The sequence below is a fragment of the Syngnathoides biaculeatus genome, chromosome 13 (assembly GCF_019802595.1).
Source record: "Syngnathoides biaculeatus isolate LvHL_M chromosome 13, ASM1980259v1, whole genome shotgun sequence".
In the NCBI taxonomy this organism is placed as follows: domain Eukaryota; kingdom Metazoa; phylum Chordata; class Actinopteri; order Syngnathiformes; family Syngnathidae; genus Syngnathoides; species Syngnathoides biaculeatus.
This window is the reverse complement of record NC_084652.1, coordinates 28095312-28119036: the sequence shown is the minus strand read 5'-3', so window position 1 is coordinate 28119036 and position 23725 is coordinate 28095312. Positions and strand designations below refer to the sequence as shown.

Below are 23725 nucleotides of genomic sequence, written 5' to 3'. Positions count from 1 at the left end.
GCGTAAGTAAGGACGGCCTTGCTGACGGACGCGACCCCTCTTTGAGAGTGGAGGTCCCGGCGAGGTACGAGCTCACGACCCCCCCGCCCGGTTCACCGCTGAGCTGCCCACTCGCGGTCCTTTGACGCAAATCAGGCCCGCCCACTTCCTGTCCACGTAAGTGACGCCTGTTGCCAATCCAATTAGGCCTTTGAATGGAGTTTGATAATCTGATGAGATTACAAGGGTGCGACGTCTTAATCTGCTCGCCATGTCGGAGCACGCTGGTCGCCCACTCAACATGTTTGCAGGTAAAACCGCTGCAAAGTAGTCACAATAGCATTATGATCTCATTTTAGGCTGTATTATTATTCAGCCTTTACACACTCCATCGTCCTTGTGTTTTCATGTTCCTATTTTATATCTGCATTGTTGTTTGTCATCTTAGTTCGGTCAACCAAGCCATTTGGTGTCTTTTTTTTTTTTTTTGCATGTTTTGCGTCGTGCGTTAATGATGTGTGTCACTTTATGTGGATTTGTGCGCCAGCGCTGCTGCTGTGCGTGTCGGCGGTCCCGCTCGGGGCCTTCGTGGACGAGCTGGACGACTCGTGAGTCGACTCCTTTTTCCGTGCAATTTTCAACTGCCAGTCGCTCCTCAAACTGTTTTCCTGTCCGACAGCTTGCTGGAGACGAGACGAACCGAAGACATTTGGCTGATTAAAGTACGTTCGCCTTCATTTGCGGTTAAAGTAGCGAAAGCCACCGAAACGACAACCGGACGATGCGTGGGGGGTGGGGGGGCTCCCTCAGCCCAAATGTGCAGCGTGCCCATTGGTGGATAATGAAAAGAATCAACCAAATTCAGTTCAAACGTCCATCCATCCATCCATCCATCCCTCCATCCATTTTCTAAGGCGCTTATCCTCGCTAGGGTCGCGGAAGTGCCGGAGCGTATCCCAGCTGTCCGGCTGTCGGCGGGGTGCACCCTCAACTGGTCGCCAGCCATTCGCAGGGCACATGGAGGCAGACGACAGCTGCACTCACAATCACACCCACGGGCAATTTAGAGTGTCCAATTAATGTTGGATGTTTTTAGGACGCGGGAGGAAACCCGCACGGGCACGGGGTCGAACGTGCAAACGCCACGCAGCTAGGGCGGGGAGGTTTGCACCCTGAACTTCACAACTGTGAGGCCAACACTTTCCAGCTGCTCCACCGTGCCACAATTCAAACGTGTTGAGATTTTATAATCATTCCCAGCCACATAATCACTGTAATATTAGATCCTATTAATAATTTATTCATAATAATAGACAGTAAAGTGGACTGATGTCCACCTAAATGTTCTTTTTTGCAAACAGGGTAAGGGCAGGTTGTTGGGGGGTGGAACAACACGACCTTTAGTCAAAAACTGAAAAGTAGCTCACAGTTGCGGGTTTGTGTGGTTTTGAAGCAAAACGTAGTTGACCCAAAGATGCGAGGCAGAAGTGCGTAGCAGTGGCTCCAAAAATGTATCGCTTTACCACGAACAAAACAAGGATTGTGGAAAAAAAAATAATAAAAAAATCTAGGTCTCAGAAGCTCAGGACTCAAAAACAGTACGACGATATGTGACAATTTGCAGAAACAGTGATGAGCAGATGGAGACTGAAAGAAATCCATCCGCCCATTGTCTGAGCCGCTTATCCTCACAAGGGTCGCGGGATTGCCAGAGTCGACCCCAGCTGTCATCGGGCGGTACACCCTCGAGTGGTCGCCGGCCAATCGCAGGGCACGTGGAGACAGACAGTCGCACTCGCAATCTCACCTAGGGACAATTCAGTCTCCAATGAATGCACGTTTTGGGGAGGTGGGAGGAGTAACTCGAGTGGTCGCCGGCCAATCGCAGGGCACGTGGAGACAGACAGTCGCACTCGCAATCTCACCTAGGGACAATTCAGTCTCCAATGAATGCACGTTTTGGGGAGGTGGGAGGAGTAACATGCAAACGCCACACAGAATTTTGAGGCATACGCTCTCCAGCTGCAATATTATGTGTATACTGAATATTGTGCGTCCCGTTCCATTGACGAGGCGAGCGAGCGGGCGGTTTGCTGTGTGCAGTTTTACGCCCCCTGGTGTTCAATGTGCAAGCAGCTGGACCCGCTGTGGCACCGGATCGGCTCGGAGCTGAAGAGCGCCGGTTCTCACGTCAATGTGGGCAAATGTGACGCCGTCGCTAACGCGGGTGAGCTCGCCTTCGTCGTCCTCTCGCTATTGTGTCTCCATGGTAACGCACCGACTGCCCGGCAGGCTTGGCGAAAGAGTTCAAAGTTCGCGGCTATCCCGCCATCTTCGTGTGAGTTTGCGGCTCAGCGGCTGATGTCATGCTGATGTCACGCTAACGCCATGGTCCCTTTCAGGTGGAAGAAGGACGTCAAATATCCTCACATAGGACCCCTAACCGAAGACGCCATCGTCAAATTTGTTCATCGAGTTAGCGGGTGAGGAAAAGGCACACAAAGTGTCGCGTCGCGAGCGTGTTGAGGCTTCTTCCGACTCGCGAGTGCGGCTCGCCCGCGCAGCTCGTGTGCGTCATAAAATCACGTGATTTTTGTTTACATCGCCATACCGCCGGTCAAACAAAGCACTGTTGCAAGTTAATTCTGTTGAGACAAAATGAAAATACGACAAACTTTTAGAAGGTGGCCTTGACGGTGAGGATGTCACTGTGAAATTACAAACAAACGATTGTGCTGCTTTTGTGTCATTGTATTCTCAGTCCGCTGATTCGACCCTTGACCAGCGTGAAGCTCTTCCAACATGCTCTCAGTCACCACGATGTCATGTTTGTTTATATTGGAGCGTCATCACCACTCAAAGTAACCGGCACGCACGCACGCATTACACGCGTGCACACGCCCCTCTTAACCGTTGGGTGTTTGCAGGGTGTGTTCTCTGGCGTGGCTCAGGAGATGATCGTGTCCACTTTCTTCTTCTCCGCCGGCAGAGACGTCCTGCCCAAGGTCCAAAGCTCTACCCCGTAGAACGCAAGTGACGTTGAACGCCGTCGCCCGTAGAAGACTAGTAGGAGAAAGTGTAGCGACAGTGAACGCCGTAGACGGGTAGTAAAAGTGAAGCGGGAGCAAAAATCCTCCCCTATAGAAGACAAGTGAAGCGTTTGCGTGTGACTTATTTTTTATGGCACGGATGACGTGATCTGTACGGCGCCGGCAGGCCGTGTCGCTTCCCGCTCTCCCGGCCGTGGTGGTCTTCAAAGACGGCGGTTACTTCAGCTACAATGGTGGGAATGAAGCTGACCTCCGACCTCGGTATCCGTACGGCTCGCCCTTAACCAAAGCGCGTTGCAGAGATGAGCGACGGCTCGCTGAAGGCCTGGATCAAAAGGGAAAGATTCAGCAACTACGCCAAAGTGGACAGTTACACGCTGTATGCCATGGGAGACTCGGGTGACCGCCAGCAACGCCGGCAACGCCCGCACACGCGCGCACACGCTGACACGATCGGTGTTTGCGCAGGAAAACTGGTCCTGTTGGCGCTGTTGGACGACGACGGCGCGAGCCGACAAAATCTCCGGTATGACCTCCGACCTGCGTGACGTGCTTGCTTTTAGTCTGACCTCCGCACTTCCCGTCACGCGATCAGGTACAAAAGTCTGGTGAAGAAAGTTTCCCAAGACTACAAAGATGTCTACAGCAGGTGAGGAAGTCCACGCTCTCTCCTTGCGAAAATTTGCCATTGACACGTTTCCCTTCCCTCAGAGACGTCCACTTCGGCTTCATGGAAGGCGACGACTACATCAACGGACTCGTCATGGGGTGAATACGCTGGCGTTTTTGGCGGTGTGCGACTACGCACGCGTTCGGTTTACGCGCGTTCACGTTTGTGCGTTTTGCCGTCTTGTCAGCAAACTCCGACTTCCAGCCATCGTCATGTTGAATCTGTCCACCGACAGCTACTACCTGCCGCCGGCCTCGCCGGAGACAGAGCGAAACCTGCTGGACTTTTTGGATCGGGTTCTGGACGGCACCATCCAGGCGAGTGGCGAGCAAATGTCAAGAGTTTCCGGATTTCCGGATTTGTCTTTTTCCTTATTCCGCTCTTAGGCCCACGGAGGAAACACAATCCCTCAGCGAGTCCGACGTTTCATTTACGAAACCAAAGTCACGCTCCTGGTACTTCCTGCCGACGCTTGCCGCTCGAGTCCGGCCGAGCGTCCGCCTCACTGTTTGTCCGTGTGCCTTCGGGTCGGGTCCAGGCGCTCTTCGTTGAGGCTCCGCTGCTGGGCTGCTTCCTGCTGGGCTTCCCGCTGGGCCTTTTGGGCTCGGCGTGCTACGCGTGCCGGACGGCGCCGTCGGACCGCCGAGGCCGAAACGACGACGACCGCGGCCGGACCGGCTACTCTCGGAGACAAATACCTGACAAGAAGTCCGACTGAGCGACATCGGCGGAACGTCACGAGTCTCTCCCGCCTACAAATACACATCGGACTCACTGCGGGCCTTTCAACTTCAGCGTTTCTAGCGAGTGGATGTGAAAAGGCTCCAAGCTCTGAGATTCAAACATCAGGATGACACGAGCAACGCGTTCCTCTTTGGACGTCACGTGTTGAACAGACTCACACTTATGTCACATGTGTTGTCGTTTGACTGCTGCAAAGCTTTTTTTCCACTTGTTGCCATGAGTCAAAGATAACAAAACATACACAATCATAATATGTAATTCATGTTACAATTATGTACGTATAAATCGTTTTATTCATTCATTCATTGGAGTTTTCCACAAATGAGGGAAAATGTTACAATATTACAGTGCACATTTTCTTCTGGGATCGTTGCGCGGACGTGTGTTTGTTTGTTCTTTCTTTTGAATGTAGAAAGGATGAAAATCGGATGGATAGAAACAGGAATTGTTTTGGGCTCTCCGCAGTAGAAGCGCCTCATCTCGCTGAACCTTTCACCTGCTTGCGATCATCGTCAGGAGCGCGCAGATAGGCGGGAACTAACCGAGGTCAGGTTACGTCAACGTCTACCCAACCTGTCAGTCGTATTATTTTCGGTACGTGTGCGGTGCATCTCTCGTTCCGCGTTTTGAATGCAACTACTTGACGCTTCTTCTCCCTCGAAGGTAAACTCTACAAACTAGTCGCAACTACTCCTCTTTCTCGTTCTAAACTCCCCAAACGATCTCCAAACTAACAACAGTCTCCGAACGAAGCCACATTTTGAGCTTCTTGGGGTTTACGTCTCTGCGTCAGTGTCACGCATCCCGCCAAATTCTCAACCACTTACTGAGGCGGTCACGTGGTACTGCGCCCAGTTAAGCTTCGGGCATCGGGGCTCTTTCGGCTTGTCCCGTTAGGGATCGCCACAGCGTAACAGCTCAGATGAACGCTCACGTTTGTCTGGCAGAGTTTCTCCGCCGGATGCCCTTCCTGACGATGGGAACTCACGACCCCTGGTTTACCAAAGTCTAGCCCCTCCCCCAAATGAAGCAGGCCCCCCAGGTCCCCGGCGGACACGCCCCCTTCGGGAGCCTCAGCACCTCTCAGAACACCACAAGGAAAAAGTCACTGCACAAGAAAACAAAGTGACACTTTAGTCCATAATATTAAACATTTTTTTTTTTTTTTACTGGCCACATGCAATCAAAACTATGTCACGTACGTTCTTTGCAAAGGAAAGAAAAGAGCGCCCGGATTATTTCAAAATAAAAGTGCACCCGCTCGCTTTCCGTTCACGCCAGTCTTTTATTATGAAGGTCGGTCCGCGCTGACACTTCCTACAGGTAAACGTCAACTCGCTAGCAGCTACAGGCTAGCCGAGTGCGTGGAATAAAATCGGCGCCCAGGGGAACCGAACCGGCGACCGCTTTTCATGCTGACGCCTCGCTGACGACACTTCCACGAAGTTGTTGGCGGTCGTGTTCCGTCTCCATGGCTACCGAGGACTTTTACGAGGTGACGCTAGTATGCTAACGCTGGCTAACGTGGAACTGAGTTGACTTGGAAACTCGTGTCAAAGTAAAACAAAAATCCAAAGATGGAAGGCTTGACACGCAATGACGTCATATTAGTGCTCACATGTTGAGCTACACATGTTGTTAGCCGCATGCTAACAACAACATATTTAGATAACTGTTGAATTCCATCCTCGTTGTAAGGTCACCGTGCAAATAGGCTTTGTGCCACCCGCAGGTGGAACGGATCGTGGACAAGCGGAAGAACCGCAAGGGCCGGACGGAGTACCTGGTTCGATGGCGGGGGTACGGCTGCGAAGGTGACACGTGGGAGCCCGAGAGTCACCTGACCACGTGCATGGTGTACGTGCACGACTTCAACCGGCAATATGCCCAACAGCGCCGAGACGCCACCCTGCTGCGCTCCACTCGCAGCTACCCGTTTGGCCCGCCCGCTGGCCTCGGACAGCTTCGACCCGCCGCCGGCCCGGATCCCTTATCGGCCTCTCGACCCGCCCCGGCTCACCTGGCCGCCGCCGCCGGACTCAAGGGGACGGCGTGTCCGACGACGGCGCCTCCGATGTCCGTGCCGCCGGTCGGCCCCGCGCGTCGCAGTCTGGACCTGGCCAAAAGTGGGATTAAGATCCTGGTGCCTCGAAGCCCCATGAACACCCTCCTGCAGTCGCCCAGCGAGGCGGCGTCAAGCGAGGCGGCCCACGGCACGGATGCCGGCGCCCGCGACGCTCACGGCGTGCCCCCCGAAGTCGCCCTGGAGCAACCGACCGACGTCCAGCCTGGCCCGGGGCAGCTGCGCGCCCGCATGGGGATCAGGTCGCGCAGCCACAACACTCCACCGGCAACGCTCGCGGCCGTCCGATCGCTCAGTGGCGCAGGTGAGATGGTGAACAATATCAACGACCGCTTACTTCGAACCTGTTGGAAGTCCCAACGAGCAGGCAGAGTGATAAAACTTGTCAAGGTGAAGCATGGAAAAAAGGAAATCCTCTTTACAATAGTGGAAGTTGACTCCTTTGCGTTATGTAGTAAAACCTCATTTCACATTTGCTCGGGGGCTCAGTCTGGCCGAGCCACGCAGTCGTAGAACCTCGTCGGGCGCAAGTGTTTTCAAAGTGTTGAAGCGAGGGTTTTCCACTTTCCAGCGAGTGGGGAAATCTACTGCAGGAAGTGTAAGGGGGGGGCAGAGGAGATTTGTCAATCCCGAGTTTTCAAAGGAAGGAGGTTGCGAGCACTTCCAGAAGTCCACGATCCTCCTGTCGGGCGACCAAAGGTGCCCAGGCCTCAACGATGTCTCGAGTTATTGGGGCCGCAGAGGTCTCAGGAGTCTTAGCGAAGACGGATCCATGTTTAAGCCTCCGTTTGAAAGGAACTTACAAAATGAAGTGATTTAGGCCAGGACCAAAACATGGGAGTCAGGTTGCATTGGTTGCTCGAGAACTACTCCAGTGCTCATCACAAATTTAGTTTGGGTTTGCTGTCATGCAATCTACGGAGCACCCCAAACTGAATGAAGGGACGGCCTCCGGTAATAAATTGCCCTCATCCTGCATTTGCATTTACGTGAACTTGTTACTTGTCAACAAGAAGCCATGAAGAGAGGAAACCTGACCTCCCTCGAGTCATTCTTTCTTGTGTTGAAAATTGCTTCGGTTTGCAAACATTTTGCCTCAGGACGAGACTAGCGGAACAGCCGATTTTGTCAACTGGGGTTCTGTTCTGTGCCTCTAAAAATGACTACGTCTATATATATATATATATATATATATATATATATATACACACACACACACACACACACACACACACATATATCACTGAGTGCAAAAGGGAATAAAATGGGGGGAAAAAATGGAGTGTTGCCAAGTGGGAATTTTGTGGTGAAGACATCTGCGTATAAATCTCCCGGTCGAGAGTCGCATTTACCAGGTTCACGTTTGAGTCCTGAAGACGGGGGTGGGGGCTGCCGCGAAAGTCGTACGTTTGCGTAGATTGTTCGCCCAAATTCCAACTGACTGACTCTGCATCCTCTCAGGCGCTTCGGGCACGACTGAGGATGTCGGCGCCGGCGGGAGGCCGGCAGTTAACGTGGCGACGTGCGCCCCGGCAAAACGGCGTCCGGAGGAACACGGCGCATTTGACAAACGCTTGCGCTTCAGCGTGCGTCAGACAGAGAGCGCCTACCGCTACCGTGACATTGTGGTCAAGAAACAAGATGGCTTCACGCACATCCTGCTGTCCAGCAAGAGCTCGGAAAACAATGCGCTCAACCCTGAGGTGCGCCGGCACACCCGCCGCTCGCACCCGCTGACCTCCGTTCACGTCTCCTCCTCTTTCATCACCGTAGGTGATGAAAGAGATCCAGAGCGCCATGGCGACGGCGGCCTCCGACGACAGCAAGTTGGTGTTGCTGGGAGCCGTCGGGAGCGTCTTCTGCCGCGGCCTCGACTTCCTCTACTTCGTCAAACGCCTCACGGACGACAGGAAAAAGGAGAGCATCAAGATGGCCGAAACCATCAGGTAAGTGTTGGGTGCGGCGTTGGAGGTGACGCTTGTCAGGAGGAAGTCGCTGGCGGAGGTGTTTACTGCAGTCAACCAAAGACATCACAACAAGACAATAGGAAAAGTTAAAACTTTAGTTGACAATTCTTAGTCTTCTTTCTTTTTACATCTTGCTCTGTTCTGCTTGAAGGTGATTTTGTTCCTAAATGGACACTTCTTGGAAAAAAAATGGTCAGTCAGAAAGTCTACCTACTTTGCAGAGGTCATTTTCACGCCTTCAGGGACCGACAAGCGAGCTCTCCGTCCGACACGTGTGCGGCCAAATACGCGATCGTGCTAGTCCGCCGCCTCCTTGCTTCCAAGGTAGCCTTGTTGCGACGTGGTGGACCTCCGTAACTCGGTCCACATGGACCATCCAGGCCTAGACGGGCCTCGTTATGGCGAAAAGGACACAAAGGTGTGTGCGCTCCCCTTCGGACGCTCGGACCTTCGTCAAGCAAAAAAAAAAAACGCTCGGGCGTCTTTTTGCGGAAGAAGCCAATGTGAATAAAATGCGAGGGCTGCGCTTGCTTGCTTTGTGAGATGTGTCACTGGAATGGAGTCGTGTGATTGCAGTCCCCCGCCCGTGCCTCCTCCCGTTCCTCAGGACCTTCGTCAACACGTTCATCCAGTTCCGCAAACCTATCGTGGCCGCCGTCAACGGGCCGGCGCTGGGCTTGGGCGCCGCCATCTTGCCGCTGTGTGACGTGGTGTGGGCCAACGAGAAGGCCTGGTTCCAGACTCCCTACGCCGAGTACGGACAGACGCCCGACGCCTGCTCCTCCTTCACCTTCCCGCGCATCATGGGCCCCCCCTCGGTTCGTAGCCGTACGCGCTAACCGACCTCGGCGACACCGCCGCGGGCTAAGGTTTTTTTTTTTGTTGTTGTTGTTGTTTTGCAGGCCAACGAGCTGCTCCTGAGCGGCAGGAAGTTGACGGCGCAGGAGGCGTGTTCAAAGGGGTTGGTCTCGCAGGTTCTGTGGCCGGGAACCTTTGCGCAGGAAGTCATGCTGCGCGTCAAGGAACTGGTCGCCGTCGACTCGCTCGTGAGTTGAACGCACGCAAAGACTGCTAATGACTGACCAGTCATCAGGTGTGCTGCTGTAACTCATCCACTTTCACGTCTTTGGTTTCGTAATGCACATATGTCATGATTATTTGTTCATCTATCATTGCCAAGAATGTACAGAGACAGGCTCTTCCACTAGACGGCAGAAGGTCCACAGACGCTGTTGCCATTCATGCACTGAGCGAATGCTAAGACCTTAAAAGATCATTCATCTCTTTCAGAAGATGAATGTGAAGACTGGGGGAAGGGGCATCAGTTTTATCGTACTCTGTGCGCTGCACTGCGATAACCTCACGCCAGAACAGCAGACGCGTACCATTGTTCCACCTGCGGTTGCAAATGTAGTCCCCCAAGGGGGAACTCTGGTCTGATCAATGTACGGCGAGTGCCGCCGAAGCTACTGGAACGCAGATGTCGTCAATCGAAAGCTGCTGTCTCCACAACCCGCCCGTACAAACCAGATTTACTCCAGCAAGTCTAAACCTGAGTTTCGACTTGACTCCTCCAATTGAAAAACCGCGATCTTTCAGGCCCAGGGCAGCTGATGTGGAACAGTTCCATCAAGTCTTAACTGCGCATAGCTTGATTTAAGCTTGACCAAAAGACATCATCAACGGAGCCCCGATACGTCGATTGGTCACAGATCCCGAGAGAAGCATCTCGAGTTCCGGAATTTCGAGTGTTAATGAGAGCCTTGAGTGAGATGAAAATATTCGGTAGAAACAAGTGAGTCACTAGTGACTCCGGGAGTTCCATTGCACGACAGCCGAATGCACTGATTTAGGAGTAAACGGCACTTTGGCATTGCAGCATCTGGGAAGATCCGATTTTCATTTGCTGAAGGGGCAATCCGCGCACTTGCAAGCAGCAAACATTTTCCAAGGCAGTGCGATATTTTGCGTGGCTCTAACTCGACGCGCTAAAATGTTACGAAAATTGGCGTAGTTATTGCAAAAAATGATTGTGACTTTCTGGTCCGATTAAACAACAGAGCGAGCCCGTGTAGTTTGGCCTTGGATCTGGGTCTGAGCCGCAGCGTATGACGTCATAAAAGATCCCATTTGCAGTTGCGCGGAGCAATTTCTGTCACCTCGTTACCGTTGAGCCTTTCGCTGCAGTGGAAACTTCTTTTGTCGCCGGTCGGCGTTCACGTCGCTGTACGGATTTTTCACTGCCAAATCCGCCGCTGTTTGATTGCATGAAAAATGGTTATATTTGATCAGAAATGAGTCTGGGAATAGCAGCATATCGTTTTGGATGTACTCACGTCGTGCCCCAGTCGCGAAAGGCTTGCGTAGAAACAGACTAGCTGTGTTTGGTCCTGGTGGCAGGAGACCCGTTGGAAAGTCACCAGCGAGCACCTTGAGTCACATACTGCAGTGACCCAGTGGCAATTCCTCTTTGGAACAAATTGAACCTGCGTTCTCTCATCTGAGCGTCAGCAACCGTAGGACATGTCGCGCACTTGCTCCCGAGTCCGGGGCGTTCTTGGTCGGGTACGCGTTCCACGTCATGACCTGGGGAACGTTGGCTTCCCATACGTGCGGGAAGGTTTTTGGTCATAAATATTGAACACGCTCAATAGTTGATGTTCAGTATTTCAAGTCTGAACACCTTCAATATTCACTTGAAACGCATTCAATATTCAAGATCCCGGTCCATTTCAGATCCGATTATCGGGACGGATCCACTCTTAGCGCACATCAGACCCCACGATTGTCTTATCAAACCATCTTAGAACACGTAAGCTAGTTGACGTCCTTGGGTGGGAAGGCAAAATCCTTGGCTCCAGAAAGGGTGGCAAGCACTGTTACAGACGCACAATCAATTCTCTCTTCCTCTGGCTCAGGTCCTGCGCGAGTCCAAAGCCTTGATGAGGAACTCCAGTCGAAGTTCTTTGGAGCAAACAAACGAGCGCGAGTGTGAAGCCTTGAAGAGAATTTGGGGCTCGTCGCAAGGAACTGACGCAATCCTCCAGCACCTGCAGAGAAGCAGAGAGCTCTACTAGGACCGGGACCGGGACCAGGACTAGGACTTGCTTCCAGGTGATGGCTGGACTTATTGTTTGAGCATAAAGTAAGTTATAAATGGACGTACACTTGCTTCCAGGTGTGGACTGGACTTACTGTCTGAGCATAAAGTAAGTTATGTTAGCCAGGTGAACTTGTAGCCACGCTGGGCTCGCCTGAAGGAGCTCCAATGTGAAATTCGACCCAATCTTTGGAGGCGTCCTCGTCGAAGCCACGTGATGTAGTTGGCACATTTGTACTTTTTCTACGTTGGCAAGTAAACAGAGAATCGTTGTCGTACTCGTTTCAATTTACACGGAGGCAGCTACCGACCCTGCTTTCTTGCAACTTTCCTTCCTCTGAGCTCCATCCAGATGTCATGTGGAGCTTTTAGGACAGGATCCCCAACCATCAGGTCACCCGCAGACTGAACTTTATTTTTTATGTGTAGCGGGAGACGGGCCTTCATAAGTCATGCAGGCTGGACACCATCTGGTGGCCCGATGGCAGGTCACCGGTGCCAATAAATTGGAACAAAAAATACCTTATTGCTCATTGAGTGTGAAAGTTGGTTTTTTTTTCTGGGGGGGGGGAATTAGGTGCCTGTGCCTCTGTCAAAATTTCAGTCAGGCGATATAGCGTAAAAGTAAGCCCACAAGCTACTAAAACATTTTGTTAAAAAAAAAAAAAAAGAAAAAAAAGTGTTAGGACTTCAAAAAAGGAAAAAAATGACCCCAAGATTAGACAGGCTTGTTGAAGAGAAACAAGTCCTGGTCTACCCACTAAATACAAGTTTGGTCAGTGGAATGCAGAGTTGCATCACAAATCCTTCGTTTTGTTTCATGTCTGTCAAAATTATCTTTACCTGAAGCTGGTTATTTGCAAAAATACATATCTATATATATGTTGGACCTGCTTCACCATAGGCTGGGACTTTTTCTTCCATTACGTTTATAACTTAAAGCCTGGACCCGCGGTAGCCCAAACTTAACTTCTTTTCTAGCTGTGTGATGCCACAAAATGTTCCAAACTTGTTTTATTTTTATTTTTTTAATTCCTGCCTCTATCAAAACAGATGACTTTGTTAAACATCACAACAAAAAAATAAAAAGTCGTCTCTTGTGGCAAAGTAAAATAAAGCAATCTGAAAATTTGTCGACCTTTGAACATGTTGAATTTCAAATGATATTTGCTCTCCTGATTAACTTCCACAAGTCCATTTGGGCGTGATCAGGAGGCGGGCCTGGCCAGGTGCAGAGAGTAGGCGTGGTCAGGGAAAAGCAGCAGCGTGTAGAAGTTTCGCTCGTGCACGTACAGATTGTCCGCGAAGGCGTAAACGGTCACGGCTGCCCAGGGCGGGGGGCGGGGACCCTCCAGGATGTGCCTGCAATACGCACACGCGAGGACGACGGCTGATCGGCTGCCGGGATCTCGAGGTGCGGCTCAAAAGGTTACCTGAGCTGCCGGACGAGCGTCATGACATTTTCGGGAAGCAGCAGACCGCGCACCGAGAGCAGAAAGGAGCTCGGAGAAGACACGCCGGACGCTCGAGGACACTCCAGCGATGACAGGAAGCCGTCGGTGATGTCAGCGCTGCAGCGGCATCGTCATCCAGTCACAAGACTAAAGTGACGCCGTTGAGCGTCACGTGGGGAACCCCAGCGCCCCCCCGCCGCCTCCCTCTCACCAGCTGATGTCGGCTTGGACGGCCCCGAGCCACTCTAGAAAGCCGAAGGGGTCGTACGAACGCAGGTCCGAAGTCAGCGGGGCGGGGCGGGTCAGGTCGGTCAGAAGGCGACTGCTGACCTCTGGCGTGTGTTGCGACCGCTCGTATCGTGAGAGCAGCAACTCCAGTGCGTCTCCGCCACCTGTGCGGATACACGAGGCGGCAAAGGTTGTTAAACGTTGGATGGGGTCTTTGGAGGTCCTCCGTTTAACGCACTCTGGACCCAATGGTACTTTGATTCCAAGTGCTGCGAGTCATCCTGTGAGTCAAGGATGTGAATGGTTTACAGCTGCGGTTCTCAAACTTCTGCCACCAAGTACCACCTCCAAAACTACTTGAACATTTAATTCAGTGATTCTGTCACACACACACCACTAGAGAGGGCCTGCATAGCAGTCGCGGTACAGTGGACTCCTGCGTATTTCTATTTGAGGGTGCGCCTCCCTCTGCACTTGGCGTAATCTGGCATCAAAACTGGATTCTTGGTCTTGAGTACAATAATACTCACGTGCTCCACAACCTCTGTAGCTGCCGTAACAACTGACGTGCTTCTCGGGTTGTCAGAAATGCATCATGGGAAAGCAGTCACCTGAATGAGCCGCCAACAGAAAGTCCATCTTTAGCGGAAGACGTGACGTCAGGCCGCTGAGGAGACGCCGGTAGCCGCACCCGCCCGGAGCCATGCCGCTGTCTGACAAATCCACGACGACCACTACGAGCATCGAGATACAGAAAAACACGCGAGTGCATCGACCGCCACGGGTGAAGGCAGAAGTGCAGAGCGCTGTCATATTTGTGTTTTTCCCCGCGGAATGAATGGAAACAGTCTCTCCTCTTGCCCACGTGCTCGGACGTTAGGCTACTGTGACGCCGCCAGCTTTTTCCTCACTTCACTAGCGTCTCGGGCTCACTTGCAACTTTCATTCATTCATTCAGTCATTTTTCATACTGCATATCCTCACGCGGGTCACGGGGCGAGTGCCGGCGTACACCCTGAACTGTTCGCCGGCCAATCGCAGGGCACATAGAAACGCGCATTCGTAGTCACATTCACACCTACGGGCAATTCAGTCATCGATCAACAAATTTGGGATGCGGGAGGAAAGCGGAGTGCCCGGAGAAAAGCCACGCAACTCTGCACGGGATTTGAACACCGGTCCTCAGTACTGCGAAGTTCTCCTTACCATATCTGGTGGACTTTGGTTTACACGCTTTGCCTTCGATGCCCAAGCGCTCGTATGAGTCTTTGTCCAGGGACAGGCACAGGTGTCCTGCGAATGTGCGCATCTTCGGCGTCAATCTTGTGCACAACAATCTGCCAGGGCGTGCGTCCACGTGATCGTTACCGTCTGGCTTGAGGAAGGCGCAGTTGTCTTCCTCAATGCGAGTCTTGTAGGACAGGCCGCACACGCCTCCTAAAGCATGCATGCGTGTTGTTGATATGTTTGGCACGTATGCTAACAAGTCTGTACCTTGTTTGTCCAGTAGTTCGTAGAGTGGAAGCTTCCGGACGAGGTAGAAACTTTGGAAACTCTTCAATGGCGTGTCAAGTTGAGAGGGAAGGCAGCCGCAATCGGGGAGCAGCACAGTCGCCTGCACAAATGGGGGGGGGGGGGGGGGGGGGACAACGGACGCGTCCTCTCACGATTAACATCCCCAAACCACTAAATAGTCGGCCAAAGCAGCGAATTTAAGGATAGGAATGGAAAGTGGTTCCCAATAATTTGATTCATAGGGAACATTGCGCTTAGGGTTAGGGCGAGATTCCTCTTTGCTGGCAAATGAGCGACGATCTTACACGCGGGAGACATATTTTGGTTTGAAATTGCACTACCGCTTAGGGTTAGGGTTATTTTTTGATGCGCCGGGTTTGGCGCTCGCGCCCTTGCCCGATGAACGTCGTGTCCGAGACACAAACGAGAAGCGTTGCTGGCGTTTCTCTTTCTGTTCTGCTGTTAGGTCGAAGCATAATGAGCATGCGCGCTACACCTTTTTTACCAACACAATTTTCCCAGGCCACAAGTGGGAGCTTGTAAGCTGCCGACGTGGTTCTTGGTATTCTGATGGATTTTTATTGAGAATCCTGTTTCACAGAACAAAGTTTTAAAGGGGAATGGCAGATAGTGCAGTTGTGGAGGAAGGACAGCCTGGGCCTCATTCCGAATACATGGGATTATTGGAGCTGACGTTGTAGCTCTCTTGCTAGCATTCGACCTCATGGTCGTGTTTTTAGACCGGCTGACAATAATATAATTGAACCACGTGGGTGTCATATAGATGTCAAGATAGACGTTCCATTTACTAAGATTGAGAATGGCTTCATAGGAACAATAGCTCATGCCAGTGAGTTCATCTCTAGCTTATTGTTAGCCTCATCATACAAATCAGCTCCTTCCTTATTCACAAAAAATAAGGAATTGATCATTGATATGTAATCTTTCACAACATTTTGCTTTTCCCATCACTGATTCTCATTGGTGAAGCCCTCTTACAAATATCTGAGGTATTGTAGCCTAGCTGATAAATAGCCATCTTAATGAATGAATAATAATCATTATGGAGACCTACAATAAAAATCATTTAAAAACTTTGTATTTTATCCCTCTATGTTATTTTGACACATAATTTGCTTCGGTATGTTAGAAGGATTTTTTTTTTTTGGTAGTTTATACAGGTTGGCGCTCCGAAAAGTTGCCAGGTATGCACATGGTGCGCTCTCGTCTCTGCTGCTTCGGTCCTCTCAGGCAGGTGAGCCCTGGTCCAAACGATGAAATAGTAGTCAATTAATTTGATGATCGATTTATTAGCTTTTAATTGACTGTGTCATCGAGACAGCTTGACTCATTGGCACATTATTACTTCCATGACTATTTTAGCGTACGCACTTACTTAACCTGCCCTACTTTCCATGGCAACTGCACAGCCACCGGACTGACAAGTTAGCGGCTAGTGCTTGCTAACGCTTCACGTCTTTCAGACCTTGTAGTTGAAGGGCTGCTGTTCCAAGTTCGCACGCAGCCTGTCGTTGGGCTGCAACATGGAAGACGTTTCGCAATGAAGAAACGTTCTACTGCTCATTCTCACAAAAACAACTTTTGAAGCACAAGAACAGGAAAGAACGGCAAGTGCACACCGATCGGTAAACCACTTCCGGTTGTCTTCCTTCGGGGTTTCCGGCAATCTGGGCACGTTCAGTGGTTTGCAGCCACCGATGGTTAAAACAACGAGCTTTACACGAGTAAAAGTACATTTAAAAGCATGCAAAACAAAGAGCAACAAACACTTTGTTTTAAAAAAAATAATACAGTGCAAGCAAATAATTAAAAATGGTTTCAAAAGCCCTCCATCCTTAGCATGAGAGAAAAGAAGCGATTTAAACGTGGATTAAAAGCATTCACACTTGGGGCTAACTTCTGATAGCAGCTTGTACCATTTGCAAGAAGCACGACAGCTTAATGTTTCTTCGCAGTTTGCTTTGAATCTCAATTTTTGGCCTCTGGCTTGTGATGAACACCTCTTCCTTCTCCTTCACCTGGTTTTTATATGGCTGTTTTCATTACTGGCATCCTTCATGAGCTTTATTTGAATGATTGATTTTTCGTTTAATGCACAACTGCTACGGTCGATGTTTTAAAAATTCAGTCTCCTGTCCAGCAGGGGGCGGATTTACCAACATTGTAACAGCCACATCTTGTTCGCGGGCCACCGTCACGTGTTCAAACCGGAAAGTCAACCGAGCACGCAGCAACAACTTCCCTCGACTGCGCGCACACACACCGTATTTACTCTTTTCGGATTCTTCTTAAGTGTTTTTTCATTAGAAACGGTAGGTTGACATTACGTGGGCTCATGGCGCTGGTGGTCGACTGCGTACCTGGACAGTTTGAAGACGTCGAGGAGGACGAAAGGTAAGAGCGTCTGTACCGTCTGTCTGACTAATTTCATTAGTAATTAGTAATTACGCCTTGGAGAAATTGTCTCTTCTGTCAGTTCTGAAATCTTGCTTCGTTGCGGGTCGTCCCAATCTTTTCCTTAGCGTTCCTCGGACATTTGTGTATACGAGCGGCGTATGGACTTCTCTGTTTTCTGGAGTTCCTTTGGCAGGGTTAAACGTCCAATGCTTGTTGGGTCAATTTTCATTCAGAAGCAGTTCAATTGAAAAGCATCGCGGAGGAGGTCAAAACTGGAAATGGCCGTTCGGACCCTACTCACTCCAGACAAACTTTTCCACAGCGCTGACCGTACGGCGAAGTTAGCGAGCTGGTTTAACCCACGTGACACCGCTGATCTGATGGACTTCTTTTGTGTGTGTGTGTGTGTTTTCATCACACACAGCACGTTAAACAGCACCGGAACCAAAAAACGGTGCATGTCATTAGAAACGTAACATATCCAAGTGGTTGGAGGAGATGTGGAGAAAGTAGGGAGCCATCAACCAAATCATAAATTCAAACAAAATACTTTTGAAACATTCGTAAGACGGCGGAAAAGACCAGACAAGAATGCGCCAAGTTATCAGCAACTGTGTGTGAAAACCTTTGACCTGTTATTGCCCAAAAAACATATACTTTTGTTATTGACCACATACTTATTTTCCACCACAGTTTATTCATTAATTCTTAAAAAAAATCAGATGACTTTCTGGATTTAAAAAAAAAAACAAAAATCAGATAATGACTTCCTGGATTTATTTATTTTTTTGGGGGGGGGTTCTCATTTTCTCTCAAACGTGCGGTGTACTTTGGAAAATGACAGGTCTCTCATCTTTTTTTGGTGGGAGAACTTGCAAATTGATGGTTGGCTCAATACTTTTTTGCCTGTCTGTAAATATTACTGCCAGGCGGCATCTGCTGAAGACAATTTAAGTTTCTTATAATCTAATTCAGTTACCTTGTAAAATTAAGCCATCCGTAACAGAATGAAGTTATTTAATCAGACAAAACTGACAGTAACTTTTTCAAGGTAACCCGGGCAACACGCTACTTTTTAAAATTGTCGAAATGAAACCACGTTTCTGTCATATGGTCAGCTGCAGCCAATCACAAACGCGCAACGTGACGCAAGACAGCCTGCGCCCGGTTGCTGATGAAGATGAGGAATACTGCGAAGAGGATGACGATGATGACGATGAGTGGGCGTGGTCTGCCTCAGGAGGAGACCTGACCAAACGCTACAACAGGAATGCTTGCGGCCAGGTCAGATGACGGACAGCTGTGATGACCAATGAGAGCTGGCGGTCTGCTGACGCTCATTTGTCTTCCAGGCCAACAAACAGAATTTGAGCAATCGCACACTTGTGACCACGGACAGGTCGCTGAGGAGATTTGAACACAAACTCAACTTGGGTAATACGTGCAGACCGACACACACCGACAAAGAAACATGCACAAACTCAGAAATACACACACACACACGATTTAGAACCTCGCCACATGTTTGCAGATAAACTGAATTTAGCCGACTGCGTGGTCAACAAAGTGACGACAATGGAGAAGCAGAAGGATGCCAACACGTACGTCAACACTGAGTCTTCTCCCATGAATGGTGGTAGCATTATGAGTCGCGTTCAGAGTGTTGCTTGTCGAATTTCTCCACTTTTGTTGATGGCTGCACCAGACTACAAGACAGATTTGGTCCATTTTTTTGTCAGACTAAGGCCATCAAATCTTGCCACATTTCAGTTAAAGTGCGGCAACTGTACGTGACGTGCGTTCCGATTCCACCCTGTTCAACCTTTTACAATCACTGGGTTTTCCCTTCAGTTTGAACACACCTGTTACCACGGCAACAATGGTAACTGTGGATCCCGCCACCGTATTGTGTTCAAGAGTGGGCTGTCCATTCACGAGGTGGGATTATTTTGGCAGTTTTTAAAATACATTACAGCTCACAGCTTTTATTTAGCCCCCGTAAGCTAATGCAAGCGCTAACGTTCCCGACAAAATTTGGGGGCCTATTTGGAAAATCGCCTGCGATAGCTAACGGGCCGATATTGGGGCTAAAATCCTGTAGTCTGTTCCAGGCATGTGCTTAAGAATCGGAATCATCTTTACTGGGCAAATACGTTGGAATTTCTCTCTGCCAGTGTTCCCTTATCTGGTATGACAGCGTACAAGCCGTAGCGGCAAAGTATACTTTTCGGTGGGAATCAGATAAATACTGCTGCGAGTAGTCTGATGCAAGTTAAGATGAGCAGTTAGAAAGCTCTCACGGCACCTAATAAACAAAAATGTCGTTTTCGCTTCTTCCCAAGCGGACGCACTCGCTGGGAAACTTGAGCTCGTCGAATTGAACTCAGTGCTGATCTAGTCGCAGGAAGCTGCGACTTTTCCCAACAGTTCTATTGGGCCTTATGCCAAGTAGCGGAAGAGCATTTTTGTGTTTTGACCTCCCGCGTGGATAGATAACCGAAGATATCCAGATAGACAATGATGGCAAATTGGAGAAGATTTCTCTCCTGGCACGCCGGTTGTGAATTGCCAGCGTTGTTGGTATTCGCTGCCTGATTGGCTGAGAGTTTCTCCCGCCCACAGGTACCGAGTAAAGGACAAATCGGATCGTGCCACCGTGGAACAGGTGCTGATTAGCGTGAACATTCTTTTATTGTGAAAAGAGCTGATAAGTGTTGAGTGGCAAAACTGTTGGGCAGGTTTTAGATCCTCGAACCCGAATGATTCTCTTCAAGATGTTGAGTCGCGGAATCATATCTGAAATTAACGGCTGCATCAGCACCGGGAAAGAGGTGAGCCCGTCGACACTTTGCCCTCGATTTGGGATGCTCTGCATCTCCGTAACGCGCCGCTCTCCTCAGGCCAACGTTTACCACGCGAGTACGGCCAACGGAGAGAGCCGAGCCGTCAAAATCTACAAGACTTCCATCCTGCACTTCAAGGACCGAGACAAATACGTCAGTGGCGAGTTCAGGTCCCGTTTCCTGCTTTCATTCGCACTCGCCTCAAAGTTTGCCAGTTAGCCAGCGTCGGCAAAATGTCGGCCTACGCCGGGCGACGGTGGCCTACCTTTGGCTACATTTCAGCGACCTTCGCCGGCGTCGGCTAACTTTTGCCAGCGTTCGCCAATGTCCAAAATTCGGCAGCGCCTGCCTGCATTCGCCCTCGTTTGGCGAGATTCGGTAACATTCGGCAGCCGTCACCGGCGTTTGCCGACGGTGGCGGCAGGCTGTATTTCCTGAAGCCTCTGCGATGCCGCGGTGCAGGTTCCGTCACGGGTACTGCAAAGGGAACCCCAGGAAGATGGTGAGGACTTGGGCAGAGAAGGAGATGAGGAACCTCATCAGGTCAGAGCTTTTCCAGAATGAAGTAAAGCCTCCAAAAAGTTGTGCGACCAAAGTCTAAATTTGCCCGACATTGTCAGGTTGCAGACCGCCGGGATCCCGAGTCCGGAACCGCTGCTGCTGCGGAGCCACGTGTTGCTGATGGGCTTCATCGGGAAAGACGACATGTGAGGTCCACTCGCAACCGTTAAGCACAAACCAATCGCAAGGCTCTGGCATCAAAACTGCAAATACGTTTGGTCTCTCCCAAGAGTGCTGTGAAACTGGATTAGCCGTTTTCTGAAATTCTTCTAGTTTTGCATCATTTCACTTCTTAATGAAAACGCTATTCCTAGTACTGGAGTGTCACAGTATCGCACCACCTGATGATCGCGATGTGGTAAAACCTGTAGTCAGTGGGGGAAATGTTGCCAGAAAGCAATTGGTTAAAAAAAAAAAAAAAAAAAAATTCACGTACCCAAACTGAGCAGGATTTAGGTGAAGTCAGATGAACGAATTTTTTTTCTCCCAAGATTCTTCATTTTAGTGTGAACCCCCCCAAAAAAAAAAAAAATCCTGTTTTTTTTTTTTTTTGTCAATTTAAGAAGTAAAAATTGTTGATGGTACATAAAGAAGGAAGCTAATTAGGCACATAATTCAGTGAAAGCTCTTTTTACTTTTTGTATTGATTGCTCATTAACCAAGTGAGAATGTTGTTGATCCAAATGCGTGTTAGATTTTCAGTGGGATACTCTAATATGAAAATATTGGTTAGCTGCAGCCCTTCCTTCAACTCCCCTGATATATTTGTATTATTTAATAAAATCCCTGTGCAAGTAAGCAGCAAAAATCAATTATTATTGCTCCTCAAATAAAGACTTGATTTGCAAAACTGATTCTCAAAGAAAGAAAGGGGGGAAAAAAACACAACAAAAGTCAACCCTTGCAATCGTCAACTCGTCGACAGGCCCGCGCCGCTGCTGAAGAATGCGGTTTTGTCTGAGTCCAAGGCCCGGGAGCTGTACCTGCAGGTGGTCCACAACATGAGGGAGATGTACCACCGAGCCAGACTGGTTCACGCCGACCTCAGCGAGTTCAACATGCTGTAAGGAAAGAAGCCGCAGGCCTGCCAGCGGCCAATCGGTGAGCTTCTTTTCTTCTCGTGCGATCCAGATATCACCACGGCGACGTCTACATCATCGACGTGTCACAGTCGGTGGAACACGACCATCCGCACGCGCTCACCTTCCTCAGGAAAGATTGCAGCAACGTCAACGGTGAGTGGACCCCGGCTCGGCCGCTTAGTAGTAGCTTTGAGCTGAAGGTCGTGACCGAAAAACCTTTTGTGTCCAGAGTTTTTCGTCAAGCGTGGCGTGGCGGTGATGACCGTCCGAGAGCTTTTTGACTTCATCACCGACCTGTCCATCACCTGTCACAACCTGGATCAGTACCTGGAGAGGGTGCGTAACCGCCACGTCCCGCCTTCGACCTTGACTTCCCGTTTATCCGACCCACTTTGCGATCGGCCGTCCAGATGATGGCCATCGCGGCCGAGCGGACCGCGGCTCAGCGCTCGGATCGGGACCGTGTGGACGAGGAGGTGAAAGACGGACCGTCGGCACGCTCGTGCGCTTTTCTCTCACCCCTGACCTCCGACCTCGCCGTCTGCTCAGGTGTTCAAGCAGGTGTACATCCCGCGAACGCTGACCGAGGTCAGCCACTACGAGCGAGACTTCGACACGGTCGGCAAAAAGGAGGAGGAGTGGGCCGTCGGCGGTCACGACGACAATGTGAGTCCGGCAGGAAGTGATGTCGCGGTGAAAGTCTTGAAGAGCGCCGATGTGGCGCTCGGCTGCTGATGAGTCTTACCCGGCGGCTTTTGTTTCAGGTGCTGTACCAGACGTTGACAGGCCTGAAGAAGGATCTTTCCGGCGTTCAGATGGTACGATGACAGCTAACCCTCTCTCTGAGTGCACGCTGGAGAGGCCGTGGGAAATTTCACATTTCAACGGATCGCGTTAAAACTCGAGATATATTGCATTCAAAGAATTTGTTACAGATATGTGAAATATCACATTTTACCATGAAACTTATCACATTAGAATGTGACGTTTATCATAGTTCAAATGTGATCTTCAGTTTTGTTTTTCGGGCGTCGCAGCATTCCAAGCTCGTCACCGGAGTAAAAGGACTGAAATTTTTAGCATCCAATTAGTGAATGCGATTAATGACGCCCAAATGGCATTCAGGCTAACAGCGCAATGGCCATCAAATGGAATTTCACAAATGAAGAAATGTCGACTAAATAGTGGAGCTAAAGGACGGCGCCGCCATTGTCACATTCAAGAGCCCGAAGTCACGTAACACTTGGCTAAGGCTGGAGGACGACTCGCGCTTCTTGTAACGATCCCGAGCAGATTGAGCGCAACTGTCTTGTGTTCCGCGTTCAGGTTCCGGCCCTGCTGGAGGACGGCGGCGGTTCGTCTTCGCCGGAGGAAGATGAGGAGGAAGAGGACGAGGCGGGTCAGACGCAGCCCGGTGACGACAACGCCGCCGTGGACAAAAAGGTGAAAGCCACATTAGCCCCGATTGGTCCGTCGGCACGAGGAATGTTCCGGCAAATTGTTCCTTTTGGTTTCAGGAGAAGAAGAAGCTAGTCAAAGAAGCTCAGAGAGAAAAGAGGAAGACCAAAGTTCCGAAACATGTAAAGAAGAGGAAGGAAAAAGTGGCCAAGACCAAGAAGGGAAGATGAATGTTCTCAGGTTTGCCTCTGTCTCTCGTGCCTTCTGAAGGTCCTCCATTAAAGGAGTCTTTGTGATGTATCTCCTCTTCCGCTGTCACCAACTTCTTGTCCAACAAACAAAGCAAATATGTGCGACACTAACCCAACCCAAACCACGTCACACTATTTAGCCCCATCAATGCATCGTTTAAGAAACAAAATGTGTCCCAGATGAAAGACCAGAGACTCAAGTATGGTTTGCCCCCTTTTTTTGTTTTTACATTTTTATGTGTGACTTCATGCCATTTTCATCATTTCTTCTAGCGTAGAGTTGTAAGCAGTCTAATAAGAGAACGTGTGACCGGTTGCCCCCCGTCGGCTCAGTTGTCACGCGTGATGTGGCGGCTAACCCGAAAACAAGGACACAATTACT

General features: G+C 50.2%; 4 protein-coding genes across 19 annotated transcripts; 3 read left to right on the top strand and 1 right to left on the bottom strand.

Annotated features, from left to right (window-relative positions):
- The first annotated feature begins 110 nt into the window (after positions 1–110).
- Positions 111–4744, top strand: LOC133510660 (protein disulfide-isomerase TMX3-like). Of its 15 annotated transcripts, XM_061838852.1 has the most exons (16): positions 111–290; positions 527–587; positions 659–701; positions 2083–2206; positions 2272–2317; positions 2382–2462; positions 2741–2840; positions 2907–2984; positions 3196–3262; positions 3330–3428; positions 3498–3555; positions 3625–3678; positions 3741–3797; positions 3887–4016; positions 4086–4154; positions 4238–4550. In XM_061838852.1, the coding sequence occupies exons 1-16, from the start codon at positions 251–253 to the stop codon at positions 4415–4417; spliced, it is 1287 nt and encodes a 428-aa protein (XP_061694836.1). In that variant the 5' UTR covers positions 111–250; the 3' UTR covers positions 4418–4550. The 15 variants fall into 15 exon arrangements, with proteins under 15 accessions (XP_061694836.1, XP_061694827.1, XP_061694830.1 ...); XM_061838843.1 differs by having other exon boundaries at positions 3330–3408; positions 3741–3864; positions 3935–4154; positions 4238–4744; XM_061838846.1 differs by having other exon boundaries at positions 2083–2315; positions 3330–3408; positions 3935–4020; positions 4238–4744.
- A 966-nt stretch (positions 4745–5710) lies between these two features.
- On the top strand, positions 5711–12062 carry cdyl (chromodomain protein, Y-like). Its single transcript, XM_061838841.1, has 7 exons — positions 5711–5938; positions 6176–6830; positions 7988–8229; positions 8300–8472; positions 9101–9311; positions 9396–9539; positions 11412–12062. Exons 1-7 carry the CDS (start codon positions 5915–5917, stop codon positions 11568–11570), a joined length of 1608 nt encoding a protein of 535 aa, XP_061694825.1. The 5' UTR covers positions 5711–5914; the 3' UTR covers positions 11571–12062.
- A 556-nt stretch (positions 12063–12618) lies between these two features.
- Positions 12619–16859, bottom strand: rpp40 (ribonuclease P/MRP 40 subunit). 2 transcript variants are annotated; one of them, XM_061838885.1, is made up of 8 exons: positions 16728–16859; positions 14770–14890; positions 14644–14712; positions 14482–14568; positions 13887–14009; positions 13259–13439; positions 13027–13164; positions 12623–12955 (listed from the first exon to the last, which is right to left on the bottom strand). In XM_061838885.1, exons 1-8 carry the CDS (start codon positions 16728–16730, stop codon positions 12802–12804), a joined length of 876 nt encoding a protein of 291 aa, XP_061694869.1. In that variant the 5' UTR covers positions 16731–16859; the 3' UTR covers positions 12623–12801. The 2 variants fall into 2 exon arrangements, with proteins under 2 accessions (XP_061694870.1, XP_061694869.1); XM_061838886.1 differs by lacking the exon at positions 16728–16859 and adding an exon at positions 16277–16410 and having other exon boundaries at positions 12619–12955; positions 14644–14890.
- riok1 (RIO kinase 1 (yeast)) lies at positions 16289–23399 on the top strand. Its single transcript, XM_061838839.1, has 18 exons — positions 16289–16418; positions 17119–17205; positions 18327–18492; positions 18561–18642; positions 18740–18809; positions 19831–19873; positions 19947–20039; positions 20109–20221; positions 20514–20594; positions 20672–20758; positions 21538–21675; positions 21744–21847; positions 21924–22030; positions 22105–22170; positions 22244–22360; positions 22459–22512; positions 23021–23137; positions 23212–23399. The coding sequence occupies exons 2-18, from the start codon at positions 17147–17149 to the stop codon at positions 23320–23322; spliced, it is 1608 nt and encodes a 535-aa protein (XP_061694823.1). The 5' UTR covers positions 16289–16418; positions 17119–17146; the 3' UTR covers positions 23323–23399.
- The last annotated feature ends 326 nt before the right edge of the window (positions 23400–23725 follow it).